Source organism: Sinocyclocheilus anshuiensis, unplaced genomic scaffold, assembly GCF_001515605.1.
Source record: "Sinocyclocheilus anshuiensis isolate Anshui unplaced genomic scaffold, SAMN03320099.WGS_v1.1 scaffold116, whole genome shotgun sequence".
Lineage (NCBI taxonomy): Eukaryota > Metazoa > Chordata > Actinopteri > Cypriniformes > Cyprinidae > Sinocyclocheilus > Sinocyclocheilus anshuiensis.
The window spans coordinates 236,705-260,860 of record NW_015554064.1 but is presented as its reverse complement, the minus strand read 5'-3'; the positions used below and the strand labels follow the sequence as shown (position 1 = coordinate 260,860).

General features: G+C 35.6%; 1 protein-coding gene across 1 annotated transcript in view; it reads left to right on the top strand.

Annotated features, from left to right (window-relative positions):
* The first annotated feature begins 11,101 nt into the window (after positions 1 to 11,101).
* Positions 11,102 to 24,156, top strand: part of LOC107668638 (zinc finger protein GLIS3-like) — a 32,222-nt gene continuing 19,167 nt past the window's right edge. Inside the window, exons 1-4 of the mRNA XM_016460583.1 lie at positions 11,102 to 11,184; positions 12,302 to 12,643; positions 15,922 to 16,090; positions 18,952 to 19,918. Of these exons, the coding sequence (XP_016316069.1) occupies positions 12,373 to 12,643; positions 15,922 to 16,090; positions 18,952 to 19,918 (1,407 nt within the window). The 5' untranslated portion in view covers positions 11,102 to 11,184; positions 12,302 to 12,372. The remainder of the gene's footprint in view (positions 11,185 to 12,301; positions 12,644 to 15,921; positions 16,091 to 18,951; positions 19,919 to 24,156) is intronic.

The following is a 24,156-nucleotide window of genomic DNA, read 5'->3' as shown; positions in this document are numbered from 1 at the left end:
TAAATTATATTAAGCCTTAAAGTTCTGCATAATTAAGGGCGTGGCCACTTGAGTGACAGGTGGATTGCAGCTGCTGTCACCGGTGTCGAGCTAGGTGGGCGTGGTTTCAACAACCAGCTCCCGCTTCTTTGCCCATTTTTGATTATCCGGGAGTGACGCGCGGTGACACGCTGCCAAGATGGCGACGGCCAGCTCCGCCAACTTTGAGCTTCAAAAACGCTCTTCAGAAACCTACAGGTGACATCACGGACACTACGTCCATGTTTTTATACAGTCTATGGTCGCACCAGAACCGTTTTCGGAACCGTTTTGGTTGCCTACCCTATTGGTGAGTTATTTGACCTGATGATGTCACTAAAATAGCCACACATGGCGTTTGCATTAGTGTTTATGGCTTCATTAGGCATATTGTTGTGTACCTTTGCCACCCACCGGCAGCCATTTATAAACTCGTCTGAGAGAGGTGCGTTCCTCCGGAGTCCCTGCGTCTCCAGCGCGGTGTTCAGAGGTGACGTTCATGCTCAGGTAGAGTCTCCGTGGATAGGGTGGCCACATTAATGACCATCTGCTCAGAGAGACCCAGTCAATGGCTCTTTAATGAAGATGAATGTGAGGAGGGCCAGACCAGGAGGTGGTCAGCAGGGGTCTAATGACACACCTTCAGCTGTGAACCTGCCACCCGCTGTGACTGATGGGGAGAAACACTCCATGAACTCACAGACTCAGGAGGTGACCAGCGCTGAAAGACAAACACAGGAGCGTCAGTACAACCAAACATCCTGTGTGCATGAAAAATACTGACATCAAACTGTGCATTATTACTTTAAATTATATGAAAAATATATGAACCTTGACTTCCAGTCAAAAGTTTGGAATGATTGCGATTCTTTATTGTTTTTGAAAGAAGTCTCTTCTGCTCATCAAGGCTGCATTTATTTGAACAAGAATACAGTAAAAATTGTGAAATATTATTATTATCTAAAATAGAGTTTTCTATGTGAATGTATATTAAACTGTAATGTATTTCTGTGATGCGCAGCTGTATTTTCAGCATCATTACGCCAGTCTTCAGTGTCACATGATCTTCAGAAATCATTCTAATATGCTGATTTGCTGCTCAAGAAACATTTCTGATTATCATCAATGTTGAAAACAGTTGTGCTGCACAATATTTTTGTGGAAACTGTGATGCATTTTATTTTTCAGGATTCACAGATGAATGTAAAGTTCAAAATAACAGCATTTATTTGAGATAGAAATCTTTTGAAACATTATAAATGTCTTTACTGTCACTTCTCATCAGTTGAATGCATCCTTGATGAATAAAAGTACTATTATTTAATTTTTTTTTTCTTGCATACCCCAAATTTTTGAATGGTAGTGTATCATGGTTTTCACAAAAATATGTTTCCAACATTGATAATAAATCAGCATATTAGAATGATTTCTGAAGATCATGTGACACTGAAGACTGGAGTAATGATGCTGAAAATATAGCTGCGCATCACAGAAATGCATTACAGTTTAATATACATTCACAGAGAAAACAGCAATTTTTTCTTTTTAATTGGTTTTTATATTTACATAACAAAATTCAACAACACTAACATGCTATGCTAACACAAACTTACAACAAACACATAATAAATTCACAAACAATCAACCAGAAAATGTAAATAAATAAATAAATAAAAATGTGTATATATACACAGTATACATATACACATTCCAATTTCACAGTTCTAATTTATACATATATATATATACACACAAACATATACAAAATAAAATAAAGTTTAAGGCCTCCCAGTACAAGACAATTTCAACATTTCTTCCATTATATGTCTTCAAATATCCCATCAAATACATCTCCATTATTTTCTCCTTCCAAGAAAATCATAAAGGGTTTCCAAGCGTCCTCAAAAGCCTTATATCTGCCCTTAATAATATATGTTATTTTCTTCAATGACATGTTTGTTGCCAACTCCTTTAACCATCTCCCTATACTTGGTGCCTCTACCTTTTTCCAGTGAAGAGCTAAGAGACGTTTAGCTTGTAGAGTACACATATAAACAAAAATGTAAAGTTATTAGGATATAAATTTAATATAAATACTTTTGGTTCAAGGGGAATAGTAACATTAATTATTTTACTTATCAAATGTTGCACTCCCTTCCAAAACTTCAAGATTTCTTCACACTCCCATACACAATGAAAGAAAGTACCTTGAAATAAATTACATTTAGCACATATGTCTATGATATTTTCATTAAATTTGTTTAATAATACTGGAGTTACATACACTCGCATTAGTAGCACGAGAGTTTGCAGACTCCTGAGATCCTTCTACAAACATGTTATATAAAAGTGAAATCAAACCTTTACTATTACAATTTTTGGTAATTTCCTTTTCCAAAATGGATAAAGGGGGTACATTAATCTCACTTTAATTTCAGAATCAGAATCAAAACTACTGCTAGAACTAGTAATGTGACTTAAAGTGACAGTACACCTAATAAAGTCATGCAGGTTTATTAGGTGAACAATGCCTTTAACATTTCAAAACAGCATTTTGGTGGTACTATGGTACAGTGAATGTGTCATATGGTAAAAACATGGTACTTTTTGGCCCTGTATAGTAAAGTTATATTGTTGTATTACTGTATAAAGTAGCAGCAGTGAGTCTTCAACACTGAATCTGTTCAAAACACACCGCACATCTCTAATACAGTATATAAAGCAGAATAATTTAAACCGCTTTTGCATTTACACAGAACAAACACAAACACACACAAGCAGAAGTTCATCACATTAACTAACAGCTGTTTAATGTCACAGACTCCTACAGTGAAGCGTTCAGTCGTTAACAGTGTTGCTCTCCATGTTTTTAATTAAGAAAACATGAGAGTACTAATAACCCTGGAGGAAGAGAGCAGGAGAGGACCTGAAAGAACACACACACACATCTGCTCGCCTCAAAATTACATTTTATTGGGTTCATGAAAACCGTGCTGACATATTTTATTGGATTTTGAAGAACTATGTTGACACGGTGAATTTCACAGGATGTTTAATGCGAATCTCGGCGCTCACAAAAGCAGTTTTCTGAAGGTCGATTCTCCGCCCGCGCCGCTACAATAAAAAGCAAACAAAACATAATCAAATCATACTTTGATCAATTCACCATGCTCCTCCAAATCAAATAATCATAAATAACTCAAAATAGCAGTTCCAGTTGTGTTCGTGACACGTTTGAGGACGAAAAGGTGCAGAAAAAAGGCATATATCAAGATCTGTACTGTTTGTGTTTGCTTGTCCTGTGGCTCAGTGGTAGAGCATTGCATTAGCAGTGCAAAGGTTGTGGCTGTTTGTGTTTGCTTGTCCTCTGGCTCAGTGGTAGAGCATTGCATTAGCAGTGCAAAGGTTGTGGGTTCGATTCCCAGGGAACACACATACTGACAAAAAATGTGTAGTCTGAATGCACTGTAAGTCACTTTGGATAAAAGCATCTGCTAAATGCATAAGTTTCATTTTAACATGTAAATATTGTTTTTGTATTACATTATCAAATGACAGATCAAATATAGCGTTAAATATAATTGGATGAACATCAACTAAAATATTATGTGTTTTCTCCTATTTTAGGGTTATATCATTAATAAAAAAAAATTTTTTTAAACTTAAATAATATATATATATATATATATACACACAACATTTTTCATTTTCATTTAGTTGAAGTACTAAAATAAGTAAATTTAAAACTTAATCAAAAACAATATAGACTTATTTAAATAAAACAAAAACACTGTTGATACTTGAAATAAACACTGAAATCAAATATTAAAAAAAAACGTATTTTTTTTTTTTTTATTTCAGCTATTTACATCATTTTAAATTTTAATTCAGTTTAAGTTGAAGTACTAAAATAAACTAAAACTTAATAATAATAAAATCAATAATAAAAACAATTAATAAGTAAAATAATTAATAAATAAAAAAACTATATAGACATTAAAAACTAATGAAAATGATAAAGACACACAACCAAATCTCTAAAACTATGCTCGTAGGCTCGTTGAGGACTTCGGTATAGTGGATAAACTGGTTGCAGTCGGTCTGTAATCTAAGAAAACTAGATAAAATAATTCACATGCACAGAAGCAAATGTAGTACTTATCAATGTATGTGCACTTGTTTTTTAGAACGAATTCAAGCAGGATACATGTCAAGCCTGTGCTTATGTTTACTCTATGCTATACAGTACTATATATTACATTTTTATATTATTAATTTTTTTTTTTAGATTCTAGGGTTGGTGAATCGTTTGATTCAGATCTGAATAATGGTTCGTGAATCGATATTCAGATCGGGACTTCTGTGAATCTTTTCTGACTTCTTTTGTTAAACAGTACAAAACATCAAACCATTAAGGTAGTAGTTATAAAAACAAAACAAATAAGAAAGAAGGAAAGTATTCACGGATCAAAATGGGTTGCCAGGTTTAAAAAAAGTAATACATTTACACCTTAAGAGGACACATAGGATGAATATAGAGATGCCGTTTTCAGATGAACAGAACTTTAGATAGTTTCCATAAACTCGTCTAAATCAACTCTGGATAAAGAAAAGAGAGATTTAGAGCCAGTAATTTATTTTGTTCATGTTAGTGAAATTTAGCTAGAAGGAAACACAAATTAATTACTATTCTGCACATTTTTTTAAACACTTAGAATCTTTTAAAGCCTCTATTATTTTTTAACTCTACAGTTGCGCAGTAAGATTCACTTTTCAATCATGAAGATGATAAATGTGCCTCCTGGTGGAAAAGAAAGACTTTTGAGATGAAAATGATATGAAAGGACCATCATAACCAGTAGATGGCAGCAGAGGATCACTCATAAGCTCAGTTGCCATTTACACTCACAAGTTGTTTTTTTTCCACGTCTTGCTTTTTGATTCATTATAAAATGACTATTATAATAACTTTTAGTACTTTTACTGTACTGACGTATAGCAAGTGCAGGAAGCCACAAAATCTCATGTTAAGCTCAAACACCAAAAGCCTAGAAGGGTTCATTGTTCAATCTCGTTAACCGCTCTGGTATCCTCGAGTTTCTAGAGAGTCTGAGAGATAAAAGGCTCACGCCGGTCCGTTCAGTGCTCTTTACAGCTCTCAGCTTAACAGGAGGGAATGTTCGTCTGCCTCAGGCCAAAGCCCTGAGCGTTTCTGCAATTAAAACAGCATCTCAAATGAAACGGTGGAGTTTATCGCTGTGTCTCTACCGCTGGAGCACAGTGCATGGAGAGACTTGAACGTCTTTACATGTCCTCTCATGTGTCTGATCACCTCCAGCTATTCGAAGGAACGCATCTGCCTGAAAGCGTCTGAGAACAACACGAGTTTGTGGGAGTGAAGCGCTTTGTCTCTCTCCTGATGAGGTGAACATGCAGCGGTCTGAGCCTGGTGACATTCACACGCTGCGTGAAATTATCCAGCAGAAATGAGCTCTCAGAGCCTTTCAGATGGGTGCCGCGCTCTCCGTTCATCACAGGAGAGCTTCTCCTCAGAGTCTGGAGAAATGCAGCTTTATATTCACACAGGAACTGAAGAAACCTTTAGACCTTTTCATGAACATTTGCATCTTCAGCTTTCATGAACGCTTTCAGGTTTTTAAATACCGTGTCCATTTACCGGCGCAACCTCGAGCCGGACACTCATTTGTCCTCCTATATAATGAGTAAATAAACAGATAAGCTGATATTAAGTGACATGAATTTTAGACACAATCTCAGCTAACAAGAAACATTCTCAGAATGTTCTGGCAAGGTTCTCTCGAAGTTATGAACAAAGTAATATTAATAGAACGTTTGTTCAGTGTTATCTGGTCTTTAATAACGTTCTCAAAACATGAGCACAAAAACAATATTTATACATCGTTCATGGAATGTTCCATTTCTGAAACATTTTATTTGAAACATTTTTTAAATGTTACTTCTCGTTTCAGAATGTTCAAAGAACATTCAAAAGTAACATTCCCGTGATGTTTGCAAAATGATTAAATGGAACTTAATGTTTGCGCAACACAAAAAAAAAAGTGAAACATTTAAAAAACTGGATGTTCATAATTAACATTTTCATAACGTCTGCAAAATGATAAAATGGAATGTTCTCTTATATAATGTTTTCATAACTTAATGGGAACGTTAGCAAAACCTTCTCAGAACATATTTTTGTTAGCTGGGATATTGTCAATATTGAGTATTTTTGCTCCAAAATAATTCAATTCAAGTTTATTTGTACAGCGCTTTTCACGATACAAATTGTTGCAAAGCAACTTTACAGCAAATTAAGTTCCTACAATATTTAGTGGTAGCTTATCAGTGGTGACTGTCAGTTAATGTACATATGGCAGAAATGTACGGAAAAATCAATTAAAGACGTAATCAAACAGACGATGAACACTATTAATAGCCATTATTTTATGATGCAATCAAACTTATAGCAAAATGTGGTAGTTCTGTATGTTGTATATATAATAATTGCTTAGTTTTTGAATGATTCAGTGTGTTTTAAAGAATCGGTCGAGTCAATGATTCAATGACTCATTCATACAGACTCGCTTCATTCCTGAATGAATCAGCCGTTTTGAATGAATCGTTTGAATGAATGAATCAATCAATGAATCATTAAGACAGTGACATGTCACACATACATTTAAAAAGGTTAGAAAAGTTGCCTCTATAAAGGTAAATATGCCCCTGGAAATAGATTTTAATTTCACCCTTTAATGGAAACGTTTCTGTCACTGCTTATAGGTTTGAGATCATTTTTCAGTTTTTTTCTGCCATTATAGAAATGGCTGTTGTGTTTGAAATAATGCATTACTGTAACTGATGACGGATTTGGCAGTAATCATAACGTGTACAGTTCAATAGCAGTGATAACAAACATCTCTCTCACAGATTGACAAGCTGATTTCACCTTTCTAAGCGGAGAGATGAACATTTTAAGTATGGAAATTGATTCAGACAGATACAATCGAACAATAACAGCACCCTGCTGTTTCTCTGGCCAGAATGAAGTAATCATCGCTGCAGTTTCACCTACAGGACCTGTTTGAGACAGTGTGTGTTCTTCCACTGCCCTCTGCTGGAGACACAAACACCAACACCACACGTGAGCAAATGCATTTCCATCAGATCCAATGCTTTCAGATGTCAGTACACATTTTAGGAATACTTACAAATAAACAGGTTAATATTTCATCAGAATTGTTTTTTTAAATATTTAATAAAATATTACTAAACACTGCATTATTTCTCCATCATTATAATGACTTAATAATGCAATGCTTTCAAATACCATTGATAGTTTTCAGAATAATTTTTTGATAGACTGATATCATCCAGGCCAGAGTTATTTTAGTATTATTTATAGAATTTATTAATATTTTGAAATAGCTTTTGTTTTTATCTTTCCTGTTTTCATGATAATTTTAGTTTGTTTTAGTAATTTTGTTTTGTGCTTTTGTTGTTTTTATTAGTTTAAGTTTTTAATATTTCTATTTTATTTCAGTATTAATTGTAGTAATTTAGTAGTAAAATTACTTTCAGCTTTACTTCAATTAACAAAAACCTTAGTTTTAATCATTTTAGTAAACACTGAAGATATTGGTATAGGCCAGGGTTATTTTAGCATCATTTAGGCTATATATTATTATAGTATTTATTAATATTTTGAACTAGCTTCTATTTGTATATTTTGTTTCCATTTAAATTTTAATTTAAGTTTTAGTACTATTATTCTGTGCTTTTGTCATTTTTATTCATTTTTGTTTTTTAATAGATTTCTATATTACTTCAGATTTACTTTTAGTCATTTCAGTACTTCAAGTTTCAGTTTTTCATCTAATTTATATTATAATTCAGCTTTATTTCAGTTAACTAAAAAAAATAAAATAAACAGCAATGCTATCGATATCAGTCTAAGCCAAAATTATTTATACACTATTATAATATTTATTAGTATTTTGACTAAGCTTTTGTTTTTATTTTTATATTTATATTTAATAATATCTAATATTTAATCATCTATTTTTAATTCTAATTTTATTACAGTTTTATTGATTTCAGAACTTATTTTATTTCAGTTAGTTACCATGGCAACTATTATTTTTTTCTAATTTTATATTATATTTATATTTTATTTCCGTTTTTATTTCAATGAATGACAGCATTAGTTGCAATAGTTTTAGTTAACAATAACAACACTACTATAGGCCCATATTGGTCAACCACAGTTCTGAATATTGGGGGAATGGCCCTGAAATAATTAAATCTTTCAAAATGTCTTTAGTCTAGCAGCACCTAAAGCCTGTTTGCCCTTCCCGTATCAGCACTGCATTAGTGCCAACAGATTATTACAGAGCAAACTACAAACGCCCCTAATTATAACACAATGAATGCAGTGAATCAATACAGCAGAAGCTGACTCACTGTAAACAGATGTATCATCACAGTAACTGCCATGCCATTTCTGCCCTGCAATCTCCACTAGAGGCCAGCATTTAATACACGAGCCCCCGGCCTCAGCACAAGCATCTCAGATGAATCCTGGAATAATGCAGGGCTTTTATCAGCATGTTCCTCTCACATTCTCATAAACAACCCTGTTGCCATGACCGGGACTCACTGCGCCAACACTCAAGTCTGGACTGAAACTCAGGTACAGTATCCAGATCTAACCAAAAATAAAAGCTTCAGAAAACACAACTATTATTCTGAATATGGAAGGCTCTGGGTGCCACTGTATCATTTTTTGTGCATGAACTTCTACTTCATTTTGATGTGCTTTTTTATTACAATAAATAGTTTGAAGCATTTCAACAAGTGCAGGGACAGTCATGAGCAGGTTCAAGCCAGCAGACTTACAAAACTAAACTGATATCATTCAAATCAGTCATACATCCAGACTATATTCACATTACACTGTGTCAATAAAACACAGATTATTAGAGCATGTTTTACATTAAAGAAAAAGTATTTCAGTCTTTCTACTTCTAAATTTTATGTTCAACTCAATGCGTTACGTATTGATTCTTTTATTATTTATGAAATCGAATAGCAATGAGTGAAAACGGTTTCAGAGCAAATTCATGTTTTAGGTGTTTATGTTCTGCTACAGTATTTATTAACATTTTGACTATAGCTTTTAGTCTTCATGTTCATTTGAGTTTTAGTGATTTTGTTTTGTGCTTCTGTCATTTGATTCGTTTTTGTTTTTTAATATTTTTGTTACTTGCTGTTTCTTTGTAATTATTTGTGAAATTTACTAGCAACTTCTTACTGAAAATTCGTTCAAAGTAAACCCTGCACCATTTTTTAGTGTTTATATACTATTATAGGATTTATTCATATTCTGACAGCTTTTCTTTTCATATTTTCTGTTTTCATGTTCATTTTAGTTTAAGTTTTAGTAATTGTTTTTAATTCATTTTTACTTCAACTTTTGATTAAATTCAGTGTTACTTGTTGTTTCTTTGTAATTATTTGTGAAATTTACCAGTAATTTCAGAGTTAAAGTTGTTTCAAAGTAAAAGTTTTTGCAGTGTTTATATACTATTATTTATTAATATGTTGTCTTAGCTTCTATTTATATATTTCCTGTTTAAAGTCTTTGTAATTATTATTAACTCTGTCATTATTTGTAACAATTTCTGAGTGAAAGTTGTTTCAAAGTAAACCCTACTCCCTTTTTGTGTTTATATACTATTATAGTATTTATTCATATTTATATTTTTGTTTTCATCTTAATTTTAGTTTAATTTTTAGTAATTTTGTTCAGTTTTATTTTAGCTTTTATTTTTATCATTTCTGTTTTCATGTTAATTTTAGCGTAAGTGTTAGTTATTTTGTGCTTTTGTCATTTTTTTTATATTTCTATTTTTAGTTATATATTTTTTTATTTAATTCAGTGTGTTACTTGCCGCTTCTTTACAAATAATTGTGCAAGTTTCTAGCCATTTCTGAGTGAAAGTTGTTTCAAAGTAAACTGTACACCATTTTTTTTTTGCAGTGTTTATATACTATTATTTATTAATATGTTGACTTAGCTTCTATTTGAATATTTCCTGTTTCCTGTTTAAAGTCTTTGTCATTATTTGTAACAATTTCTGAGTGGAAGTTGTTTCAAAGTAAACCCTACACCTATTTTTTTCAGTGCATGTATACTGTATTGCATGCATATTAAACTCCACAATGCAAATATTCCCAAAAGTTATGAAACAAGTTACAATAACACCGGTTTAATGATTAGTTATATTAAAAAGCGTATGTGGATCTCAAATGAATCCAAATATGGTGCTTAATAAGCGTGCCTTGATGTAATGCTGCCAAACATTCACATGCTGGAGGTTTCGCGGGGCAAAAGGGCAAAATGAGGCTGATCTACCCGCCCCTGACAACCATCACAAACCCACACACAACAGCAGCAGCAGCAGCAGCAGCTCACACTCACTCAGCATGAACGCAAACACGCTTTAAACTCGACTAACGCTGCTCAAACTCGCCCGAGATTTTTTTTTTGCAGTGTTTATATACTATTATTTATTAATATGTTGACTTAGCTTCTATTTGAATATTTCCTGTTTCCTGTTTAAAGTCTTTGTCATTATTTGTAACAATTTCTGAGTGGAAGTTGTTTCAAAGTAAACCCTACACCTATTTTTTTCAGTGCATGTATACTGTATTGCATGCATATTAAACTCCACAATGCAAATATTCCCAAAAGTTATGAAACAAGTTACAATAACACCGGTTTAATGATTAGTTATATTAAAAAGCGTATGTGGATCTCAAATGAATCCAAATATGGTGCTTAATAAGCGTGCCTTGATGTAATGCTGCCAAACATTCACATGCTGGAGGTTTCGCGGGGCAAAAGGGCAAAAGGAGGCTGATCTACCCGCCCCTGACAACCATCACAAACCCACACACAACAGCAGCAGCAGCAGCAGCAGCTCACACTCACTCAGCATGAACGCAAACACGCTTTAAACTCGACTAACGCTGCTCAAACTCGCCCGAGATGAGGGAAATAACGCGACCTCGATGACGTCACGGCGGCAGAAGTTTGTCTGAAGCGCTTTATCTCATGAAGGTGGCACGAGCGGACTTTAACAGGTGAGTAACTTTACCGACATTAGTGACGTTAAACCGACGCGATTCATCAGTGACTGTCGGAAACATGAAATGAGATCGATGAACTTTTAATTTATGCGCGTGTGAAGAGAGACTTTGATTCATTTAATGTGTTTCACGGACGAACAGGATTCCAGTTTATCATGTGTTTATTTTACATTATTAGAAATAATAAAATCAATCATGTAAGCGTAAAAATAATTTAGTAACATTTATACTGCAAACCGAATCACGACGAAATCATCAAATATAGTACTGTTTGTCTCACCATTAACATTAAAAATTACATTTAAAAATATTATTCTGAATCGATCTCATTTTTTTTTCAATTATTTTTTAAACTGCTTAGTAGGTATATTCGGATGACGTCACCGCGGCAGAGTTTACGAAGAACGTGAAGAACATCACGACGAAATAGTGTAGTGTACTGTATTTGTCTCACTACTAACATTAAAAATGTTAATCTGAAAATCTCATCTTTACTATAATTTTTGATGCTGTTTATTATATCCCAATGACGTCACGGCTGCAGAAGTTCGTCGGAAGCGATTTCATAAATAACATCGACATCTTTAAATATACTGCATTTGTCCCACAGCTAACATTAAAACTAACATTTAAAAAAATATTATTCTGAAAATCTAATTGTTACAATTATTTTTTAAACTGCTCAGTGGGCGTGTCCCGATTACGTCACTACCGCAGAAGCGATTTCATTGACAACATCACGACTACATCTTTACTGTAATTTAATGTTAACTGTGGGACAAATACAGTATATCTAACATTAAAAATATCAACGAGAACCTCAGGAGCCAAACTTTATTGCTGTAGTTCACAATTCCCCCCTAAAAACAAGTAGAGTGATGCTATCAGGTAATACCATGATAGCACTTTTAGAAACATTTTCAGCATCTGTGGTAAAGTTGCACTGCATTACAGTTCACGTTCAGTGTAAGGAGTAACCTAATGTAGTCAACGTTTTGACTGAAAACTCAAAAAAAGTGGATCATTTACAGGTAGATGTAGGCCACATTTTCAGGTAACCAGACAAAACATTTTCCAATTTTAATTTCAAAACATTTTCCATATTCATCAGGTAACTGAAACCTCAGCGCACATATAAATCCGAACGCTGTAGATGATGTCCTGTGTCGACCAGTGACAGACATGAACGGGAAAGGCTGCAACCTGATGGTTTCTCCGTCCGGTACGGCTCAGGTTCCTCACCTGAGGGTCCAGACGGGTCACTCCTGTTCTCCATCGCTCCATCCCGACGCCACATCAGGAAACCCGGCCCTGAGTCTCCGCCGACAGGTGCTGACCAATGGGAAGCTGGGCTTTCCACACTCCTCCCGACATCAAGCCCCGCCCCTTTCACTCCCAGCATCCTCTTCCAAACAGTCAGCTCGACCCAGCTGCTCGGACAATGGTACAAAAGGTAAACAAGACTAAACATCTCAGATTTAAATGCACAGAATTTGCTACAAGCCACGTTCAGTGGCTTGAAAGACCAGCCGGAGTTCATAATTTAAAGAAATAAGCCATATCTTCATGTCTGAGCTCCACTCTACCCATAATGCTCAGCTCAGTGAGCCAGAACACGAGACGTGATGCTTTGAATTGGATAAGAGACTATTGAACATCCCCCCGGCCATTTAAACAACACTTCCAGCCTTCATTTCGTCTCGGACTGTCAGAACAAAGTGAAGATGTGCATTCAATTCTCATCACAAATGCACTTAATCAGTCCTACATATATAATACAGTGTTACAAAGTCAGCATGAAATCAAAATCAGACCCATGATGTCCTTTAGTGCGACTTTCCTTCAGCCGACGTCTCCTGTTTTTCAACTATCACCATCCAGTTAATTGATAAAAATGAATTTTGAAGAAAAAATGCATTTTCCAATGGTGCTTATACAATGTAACACTTTATGCAGATTGTTTCAAAGCAGCTTCACTGTAATAAACAGGAAAGTAAGGGCGTTCGTGTTGTAAAAATTATGAAACAAAACTGTGAAGCAGCTCTATACAAGACAATAGTGTTTGTTGTATTAGTTCAATGTTGATTCAGTTGATAGTGTCATAAGCATAAACCCAGCTAACAGGGAACGATCTCATAATGTTTATTTTTTAAAAGTATGTAAATATTAGGACAGAGCATTCTTAAGGAATGTGTATGGAAAGTTCTTATAACTATTAACATTTGATATACATTCTCATGAAGATGAGAGAAAGCATTCTGCTGTTCGTCAGCGTTCTCGGAACATCGTTACGATGATATTTGTCCTTGAACGTTCTCATAACGTTGAGAAAACATTCTTAGAATTTGAACTTTATGAACATTCTAAGAAATATTGTTGTAAGCATTAAATAGCGTTCTGAATCACGACATGAAAACTGGACGTTTTTATCATTCTTAAAATATTAAAACATTCAAATAACATTATGTTTTGGGTTAAAAAGTTCATGGAATGTTACTTAAAGGTTACAAAAACATTCTAATCACGATGACAAGAACAGACATTCTAATGTTCTTAGAATATTAAAATAACGTTCAAATAACATTATATTTTGAGTGAAAAGGTTACGTTGTAAGAAACGTTGTTGTAACCTTTAAAAAATATTATAATACAAGGAAAACGTCTCAGGTTACTTATGTAACCATGGTTCCCTGAGTGCCAACGATTTGGTGTTTTTTCAATGTATGCTTCAGACACGAGTCACGACGAGGCGTTCCCCATAGCGACCCCTAGAGGATGCAGTTCGAAGTTCCCATGAAAGGGAACTGGACATTTTAACGTCCTTAGAATATTAAAAATAAGCATTCAAATAGTTATATTTTAGGTGGAAACATTAGTAGAACGTTGTAAGAAACATTTTTGTAACCTTTAAATAACGTTCTAATTATGACAAGAAAACTGGACATATCAACATTTTAGAAACATTTAAAAACAATGTTTCCACAACGTTTTTAATAACCGAAATTTGTTCCCTGCCTTCTGTTTTCTTGAAAGATCACAGGTGAATCTGACCGGGCATACATTCAGTTCTCTGGACATCATCTTGTCTCGTGACCCAAAAGCACATGGTACTGATTTACATACTGGTTTATACTTCAGTAGCGTCCAGCAGCTCCGTCCATGTCTTGTCCCCAAACCACAGCTCTCATATTTTTGATGATTAACCAAGCAGAAAGCTTGTACCCAAACGAGCCATGGAACCAAAGCAGAGGGAGAAACTCATTAGTACTTAACAGAGCAGAAACGCTTCCTTGGATTTACGGGTTTGTTATAGGAATTCCATGACTATTCATGTGTTTCTGTTTGATAGAGACCGAAAATATCACGTTAGAGGACAAAAGCTCTGGTAGTCCACCCAAAAATGCTTAGTTTTCATTAAATGTTAAGTTTGCTTTACAGAAACTTAATAATATACGAAATAATATACAGTAACTAGATAATATGTGACCCTGGACCACAATACCAGTCATAAGGGTAAATTTTTTGAAATTGAGAGTTATACATCATCTGAAAGCTGCATAAATAAGCTTTCCATTGATGTATGGTTTGTTAGGATCGGACAGTATCTGGCTGAGATACAACTATTTGAACATCTGGAATCTGAGGGTGCAAAAAAATCTAAATATTGAAAAAAATCGCCTTTAAAGTTGTTCAAATTAAGTTCTTAGCAATGCATATTACTAATCAAAAATTAAGTTTTGATATATTTACGGTAGGAAATTTACAAAATATCTTCAAGGAACATGATCTTTACTTAATATCCTAATGATTTTTGGCATAAAAGAAAAATCAATAATTCTGACCCATACAATGTATTGTTGGCTATTGCTACAAATATACCCCAGCGACTTAAGACTGCTTTTGTGCTCCAGGGTCACATATCTGGAAATTACTGATTGATTTGTGATTTATAACCCAGTATTATTGATGCTTCTGAGATGAAGTCATTATTGCCAAAACCTCACCTATATATTAACCAGCTTTTTATGCATTACAAATATATGTTTGTGTTTCTAAGCAATACCATGCATGCATATACTGTAAAGCTTCTGTCCCAGCAAGTTAGTCCATGCATGCAGTATAGGAAGTAAAGCTTGCTTAATCGGCACACTTTGCAACAACAATATTCAACTTGATATTTAATAGTCTGTAAAAATTTGCAAAGCATGAAAAGCCTGTCATTATTATTGAGCCTTGAATCGTTGCGCCTTGCAAATGATCTTAAAATATCAGAATTCTTAGTGTAATCTTAATGTGTCATTTGCAAACACAAGAAGTTCTGGTGAAGTTATCAACACTATGAAAAACAATAAAGGCAGAGTAAGCAGTACTGAGTAATCAGGATATGTAATCATAGTCCTGTTATGCTGTACTAGGAAGGAAAATAAGTATGTCTCCAAGGCAGAACAGTCTCTGCTCTACTGGAAACGCAGAGCTTGATTATTAGTTCTTTGCTGGAGACTGGTTTAGAGTCTTTTAGTGCCAGTTTTTCCTGCTCTTTAATGGCTAGATTTTCTGACAGTCTGAACTTTAGCATTACAGCAGGTGTTCAAGACTTTTCATTCTTTTCATAAACTTAAAAGTTTGATTTTGTGCAGCTCTTACAGGAGATTTTATATAATGTGGTAGAAGTCAATTATCATTATTCAATGACGGGTCATAAATGTCAGATGAAACGTGACTCTTTCTCAGGTTACTTGTCTTTGGGGACGAACAGAAGAGTCTTTGGGCCGTGTGGCGGTTCAAACCTGCAGGTGATGAGCAACGCCATGCTGGTCCAGAGTCTGGGTCCGGTTTCTCCACAGACTTCAGCCCAAAACGGCCCACCTCATTCCCTCGCTGTTCCCTTCGCTGATGCCAGGTAAACATCCTCACACACTTAAAAATAAAGGTCCAAACAGGGTTTTTCGCAGTGATGCCATTTTTGTGTTCCTTAAAGAACCTTTCAGTGGTCAGTTCTTAAAAAAAAAACGGGTTTTTTCTTAGTGTGAAGAACATTTGAATAATCTAAAGAACCTTTTGTGGAATGGAAAGTTTCCATGAATGTTAAAGGTTCTTTATGGAAGCATAGTGAAGAACCTTTATTTTTAAGAGTGAAAAGGGAAAGGTTCACCCATTCATCAAAGTTTCTTTATTCCATAACATACAAAAGAATATGTTTTTATGTATCTTTGCACAGTACAACAAAAGCATGCATTGGCCACAGGCTGTCAAACTCCAAAAAGTACCATATAAGAAGTCCGTTTGCACTATATTTCAAGTCCAAACAGATCGATATTGTCATTATCCACTGAAAACCTTCCCTTCTACCAAAAGCTCTCAAATTTCATTCATGCTTCTCAATATTCATACTTGGTCATTATTTACTCACCCTCATGTTGGTCCTCTGGTGAAGATCTTAATGGACTACAAAAGTTATGTGGAGAATAAATGACATGTAGAAACACTGATGCAAATAACATCGGTCGTCTCTTCCTAGCTAGCAGGGAACGTTCTCACAACTTTAAAAGTTTATATTAGGACAAAACATTCTTAAAGTAATGTGTATGGAATGTTCTTTTTTAATATTTGATATATGTTCTCATAATGTTGAGAGAAAACGTTCTGAGATCAACATTGTCAAAAAACACCCTTATGATGTTATTCGTACTTGAACATTCTAAGAAACGTTTTTTGTAAACTGAAAAGAAAACTGGACATTTTAACGTTCTTAGAATATTAAAAAATAAAAGTTCAAATAACGTTATACTTTGGGTGAAAAAGTATAGAACAGTAGAATGTTGTAAGAAAAGTTAACCTTTAACATTGCAATCATGACAAGAAAACTGGACATTTTAACGTTCGACAATATTAAAAATAAGCGTTCAAATAACATATTTTGGGTAAGACTAAAGTTTGTAGAATGCTGTAAGAAATGTTTTCGTAACCATTAAGTGACTTTATAATCACTACAAAAAACCTGGACATTTTAACGTTTTACAAACATTTCAAAACAATGTTCCCACAACGTTTTTATAACCTAAATTTGTTGTCTGGGTTAACAGACACCATTAACAGCATATGTAATGGCACCAATTTGGGAGCTAAAGTGGATGATTTTTCAGTGAATAACACTTAAATGACTTGAAGACATTTGTGTGATCATCTCACAGTCAACAATCTTTTTGAACCTCTTCAGTCGGGTTTTCGTAAATTTCACAGTACTGAGACGGCCTTGGTCAAAGTCACTAATGATTTATTGGTCTATTACTCGTCTTGAAAGAGTTTTTGGTGTGTCTGGGACTGCCTTAAGGTGGTTGAAGTCTTATTTCACTGACCGCTCCCAGTTTGTTTCTATGGGTGGTTATAGGTCCGAGATTAGCTCTGTCTCAACTGGTGTCCCTCAGGGTTCGGTTTTAGGTCCTTTACTTTTTAACATTTATTTGTCACCTTTAGGCCATCTTTTGAGATTGCTCGGCCTTCATTATCATTTGTATGCCGACGATATGCAGATGTATATACATTCAAAACCTCATGAGTGCCTTGACGTTGCTTATTTGTCTGACTGTATTACTGAGATTAAAATATGGATGGATAATAACTTCTTGTGTAGTTGGTAAAACTGAAGTTATGCTCATTGGTTCCCGTTATCAAATTTCTAAAGCTCGTTGTCTGTCCCCAACTCTTGACGGTTCTGTTTTGGAAATCCAGAATCGAGTGAGGAACCTTGGTGTTATTTTTGATGCAAATCTGTCTTTTGATTCTTTCGTCCAGAGCACTGTTAAAACCTTTTATCCACCTCAGAAATATCGCAAGATTGTGCCCTATGTTAAATTTTAGTCGCGGAAATGCTGATAAATTCCTTTGTTGTCTCACGGTTAGACTATTGTAATGCTCTTTTAGCCGGAGCTTCTAAATCTACACTTAATAATTTGTAATATGTACAAAATTCAGCCGCCAGGATTTTAACTGGGACTAGGATTGGCAATCATATTACTCCAGTGTTAGAATCTTTGCACTGGCTCCCGGTCAGGTTTAGAGTGGATTTCAAAATTATGATGCTTGCTTTTAAAGCATTCCATGGTCTGGCACCACATTACTTTATAGAATTGTTACATCCATACACTCCTAGTCGTAGATTGCATTCCTCTCAGTCAAACTTGTTACTTGTTCCTCAAACACGTCTAAGATCTATGAGTGATAAGGCTTTCTCTTTCTATGCTCCTGTCCTTTGGAATTCTCTGCCTTTTGAACTTAGGGACGCTCAGAATTATGATGTTTTTAAAGTTCAACTCAAAACATATTTTTTAAAACTTGCATTTGCTTGTTAATTTTGTATTGTTTTTTTTACATTTGCTTATTGATGTTTTTTTCATGTTTCTTTAATTATTTCTACTCTAATTGCTTATATTGTGTTCAGCGCTTTGAGAAGCTGCTTTTAAAGGCGCTTTATAAAATAAAGTTTATTATTATTATTATTATAGACTTGGGACTACTGTTATGATCCATAATGTATCTTGATTTTGGAGCTTGACGGCCCCAGTCCTATTTAAAGTAATGGAAAAGGGTGACCAGGATATTCTCAAAGTAGACAGAAAACCTGTAGTTTTTCAGTCCTGACATCAAAAGACTAATTCGCCATGGGTTCCCTCCAGATTCTCACGAGTAAACCAAAGCCTGTGACAAACATAACTTGATGATACTTGGACGTTTTGCAATAAATTTTTGGGTCATCTATTGCAGGTGTTTACTGTCCAGAGAGTCTTTGGCCTCGACCACCCTCAGCCTCGCAGAGACGCAGTCGATTCGCAGCGGTAAGCTGGACTGGCCCTACGGTTACCGCGTTCTGCCTCCTTTAGGGCTAGGGTTTAACCAGATTTCAGAAGCAGCCGATCCGCATCTCATTCCCGGATCCTCCATGTCCGAATCCGTCTCCAACCCCACGTCTCTACCGCATTATCTCTTCATGGAGGACACCAGCCGCTGCAAAAAGCGAGCGCTGTCCTTGTCTCCGCTCTCAGACGGCATCGGCCTCGACCTCAACTCCATCATCAGAACCTCGCCCACGTCGTTGGTGGCGTACATCATCGGTTCCCGCACGTCGCCGGCCTCGCGCCCCACTCCTTCACCTCTGCAGGCCGACGTTTGCGGACACCTGCTGGGCATCAGAGGCAGCTGCATCCCTCATCCCAACCCCGGCAAACACATCACCAAAGACAAGTCAATTCAGACCCCAATTGTCCAGCCGCTAGAAGACCAATTCACCAATCTAGTGGTGGAGCACCAACTTCTACCTGGACAGGAGATGCAAACGGCGACAAAAAACAGCCTGTCGCCTTCAATACACCTTCAAATGCCCAGCCCTCCTCGAGGCCCTCCACCGCCCTATAACGCCCACATTCAGATCCCAGCGGCGTCTTCAGACAACCTCAGGGTCCTTCCGTCGACTCTCTGCCCGATGCTGGAGGAGGACGAGGAGGAGGACGTCAGCGGAGGACACTGCTGCCGTTGGCTGGACTGCGGCGCTGTTTACGGCCAGCGAGAGGAGCTGGTCAAGCACATCGAGAAGATCCACGTCGACCAGCGCAAGGGCGAGGACTTCACCTGCTTCTGGGCCGAATGTCCACGCAAACACAAGCCTTTCAACGCACGCTACAAGCTCCTCATCCACATGAGGGTCCACTCCGGGGAGAAACCCAACAAATGCTCAGTGAGTCGATGGAGTTTTAAAGCTGAAATCTGACAATAATATGTCTCTAAATATGCAAGCACAGACTAAAAAAAAATACATTCAATAATTACAAAGACAATACATATACAGTATATATACGGTCGCCGTGATTTTGCCAAGCAAGACATGTTCCTGGATCTTGTTCCAGGATCAACAAGGATGTACTTGGTGAAATCACGGTCACCATACATATACACACAAAAACATTTGAATAAAAAATAAATATAGTTAATTTATAAGAAATATAACATGTTCGTTATTGGAAATAAACATTAACTGGGATACAATCAAATATATATATTAAAAAAATGTTTTATTTAAACTAGTTGCTAAGGCAACATTTTTAATTTGAATTTGTTTTAACTTAAAGTACTAAAATAATTAAAAATAACTGAAATAAAAATGAAAAACTATAGACATTTTAAAAAACAAAGCTTACTGAAAATGACAAAAACACAAAAGTTACAAAGACTTTAAAATACATATAAAATTAATTCAAAATATGAATAGAAAACTACAATATATATTTATGTGTGTATGTCTATACATATATATACACACACACACACACACACATATATATAAATACACAAAAAACTATTTTTGTGTAAAGTATAGGTAATTTTACTGGAAACAACTGGAAATAAAATAAACATTAACTGGGATACAATAATATAAAAAAACAAAAATAAAACTTATTTCAACTAGTTGCTAAGACAACATTTCCCATTTTAATTTACTGTAACTTGAACTACTAAAACAGCTAAAACTGAAATAAAAATGAAGAAAAACTATGTAGACGTTGAAAAAAAATACAAAATTTTAATTAGTAAAGGGAGTTTAATTACTAAATCTTTATAATAAAAATGGAAAACATATTCAAAATATTAATAGAAATGAATACTACTAATAGAAATAGTATCTAAATTAAATTAAATTAAAATAAGACTATATATGTGTGTGTGTATGTGTGTGAGTGTTACGTCACATTTCAGAATCCTTTTGTTGCTCAGCTGAACACTTTTCTGGTTCAGTTCCAGTAAAGAATGAAGTATCTTCTAGTATTTTAATGTGCAGACACAGCTATATGTAAGCCAACACCGTTCAAAACAACACTCTCTTTGCAATTGTGTTTCCAACACGAACCAATAAAAGGCTACTTTATGTTTCTAAATTGAACTTTTAATATCATCAAAGAACCATTAAGGAGCTTTCTTTATTTAGAGTAATTAAGAGATCTGCACAAACAAGCGTTTTAGACGCTGCATTAGCATGCAGGAGGATCTGATCATTGGCAGAACGCAGGGTAACGACACCCCCCAGTGGCTGCATCCATTGATCTCTTGCATTTCTTTACACGCATTACAACACTGCAGTGCTTCAGGGAATCGCTTGTTTTCTTCTGTCTATTGTTGCAGCATTAATAGCATTTCTAGTGGAGAAAAAGCCCTCTGTCTTTCTGTTTAGGAGCAACTCCTCTGAAGGTTTAAACTTAGCCAATAACACATTAAGACATCAACAAAAAAAACGAAATCCCTGGCGATATAATCAGTATAGTTGTGTGCTTTATTGTGCTGTTGTGGAGAGGCTGTATTACACTTCATTTGTGAGTTTTTCTCCTCTCTTTTAACTGCAGCCATCAGCTAATTAGTGATTATCCTTGATAATGGACATGGGAGTTTGTGCAATTATGCAGTTATTAAAAAGGGACAAAAGACTCGTTTTTAAGCTCTGGCCTCTGCCTCCCGCCATACACCTCGATCAAACAGAGACGTGTGATACGATGCATTCGATCCGGGAGGCTTTATTCATAAACGAGATTTCCTGGAAAAAAAGTGGTGCTTGAATGCACTGGAAAAAAAAGTAGAATATATTTAAAGGGATAGTTCAGCTAAAAACTAAGGTCGTCATTTACTCGCCCTCATGCTCTGTGATTTACCTTCTTCTGCGAAATGCAGAAGGAGACGATTAGCAGAATGTTTGGACTGACTCGCTTTCATTATCTGGACAATTCCTGCGAGTTTAACTGTGGTCTTAAAAAATTAAGCAAAGTGGTTACAAAGTAGGATTTCTTAAAAATTCGCCTTTCCACAAATTAAGGCCTTAAAAAGGTGATGGCATTAAATGCATGCACTGCAAAAAAATGGTCTTGTTTTCCAATACAAACATCTAGACATCCTTTAATCGAGATGCATTTAAGTTCTTCAGTTTAGTTCAGTTCAGTTGGAAATGCAAACTGAAGAATTTTGCATTTGAAGAATTTCTTAGACGTTTATGAAATCTTGAGTTGAGTTGAGTTTATGCTTAGAACAGATATCGGTCAATGAAAACGTTTTCCCTTTTAATTAAGTAGATTTTTCTCAATTCACTGGCAGATATTTATTCCTTGTTTTTTTGTTTTAATCTTCATTTTGATCAGTTTTTCAGAAAACAAGACTTATGTCATTTTGCTTCTCAGTGCATCTTGATTTAAGAATATTTAGACGCATCAAGAATCTTTAGGCATTTGCACTGGAAACAAGACAAGCACTTTGTTGCAGTGTGATCAGAAGCTACAGTAAAAGTTATTCCCATATTCTAGTTAAGAGAAATTAATTAAAAAGTGATGGAGATCTGTTGGAAGTTGTATTTTCACATGCATCTCATTTTCTACATTCAGTGACCATATTGACGTATTGTGTTCCCATCAATTTGGCCCTTAAATTTTCTTCCTTTGTTCTTAAAAGGTCTTAAAGTCTCAACTTAACTCTCATAAAGCCTGCCAAGTTTCATTTCATTCAACATTTTTATACAATTCCCTGAAAATGGTCCAAAAACCATTTTTGTGACATTTTAAATGCATATAAAGATGTGGATGAAAACACTTTTAGAGTGCGTGCAAAACTCAACACAATGCAAGGCTGTTGCTATGCAGTTGCTAGGGTGTTCTTAGTGATTTTAGCACGTTGCTATGGTTTTGAGGTTATTTCCAGGTTTTCAGTGTTAGGGGTTTGATCAGATCACAATCTATAAGCAGCATCTCTAGTAGAGAGAATGTTTCTCATCGAGACACTTTAGTGTGTTTCTCCTCTGGAGTTGTGATTTTCTTCAGGAGTGTGTTCGTTTCCTTCAGCGATCGGAGTCGATCAGCCATTAATAGCACACACATACCTCTGGTCAAACGTTAGCTCCGCACACTTACTCATTACCAAAGCCTTTGCTGTTGCCATGGCGCCGGGAGCAGTCGGATGGTTTTCCAGTGATCGTAAGAAAAGACAAAGAAAGACAAAACTCAGAGACAAAGAGTCTTTCCTGCGTAAAGCGCAGTTGCTTGTTGTCTGTGGACTGAATCACACACACAAACACTCTTCAGCGTCTGTGAGCACTAGCTGAATGGAGTCGACGGGTAAACAGATCCGTGAGTCACTGCAGCATAATGACACAGATCTGATGTCCTGAACAATCACAGACGAGTCCCAGCATGCTCAGCCACCCACCTGCACACACATCCAGCCATCCATCCTTCTATCTACCCAAATATTTATCCATCCATCCATATATCTATCTATCCATCCATCTGAGTATCTGACAATCCGTCTATCTATCTATCTATCTATCTATCCAAATATCTATCCATCCATCTGAGTATCTGTCAATCCGTCTATCCATCTATCTATCTATCTATCTATCTATCTATCTATCTATCTATCTATCTATCTATCTATCTATCTATCTATCTATCTATCTATCTATCTATCTATCTATCTATCTATCTATCTATCTATCTATCTATCCATCCATCCATCCATGCATCCATCCATCCATCCATCCATCCGTCTATCTATCTATCTATCCATCTATCTATCTATCTATCTACCCAAATATCTATCCATCCATCTGAGTATCTGACCATCCGTCTATCTATCTATCCATCTATCCATCTACCCAAATATCTATCCATCCATCTGAGTATCTGTCAATCCGTCTATCTACCTATCCATCCATCTATCCATCCATCCATCCATCCATCCATCCATCCATCCATCCATCCATCCATCCATCCATCCATCCATCCATCCATCCATCCATCCATCCATCCATCCATCCATCCATCCATCCATCCATCCATCCATCCATCCATCCATCCATCCATCCATCCATCCATCCATCCATCCATCCATCCATCCATCCATCCATCCATCCATCCATCCATCCATCCATCCATCCATCCATCCATC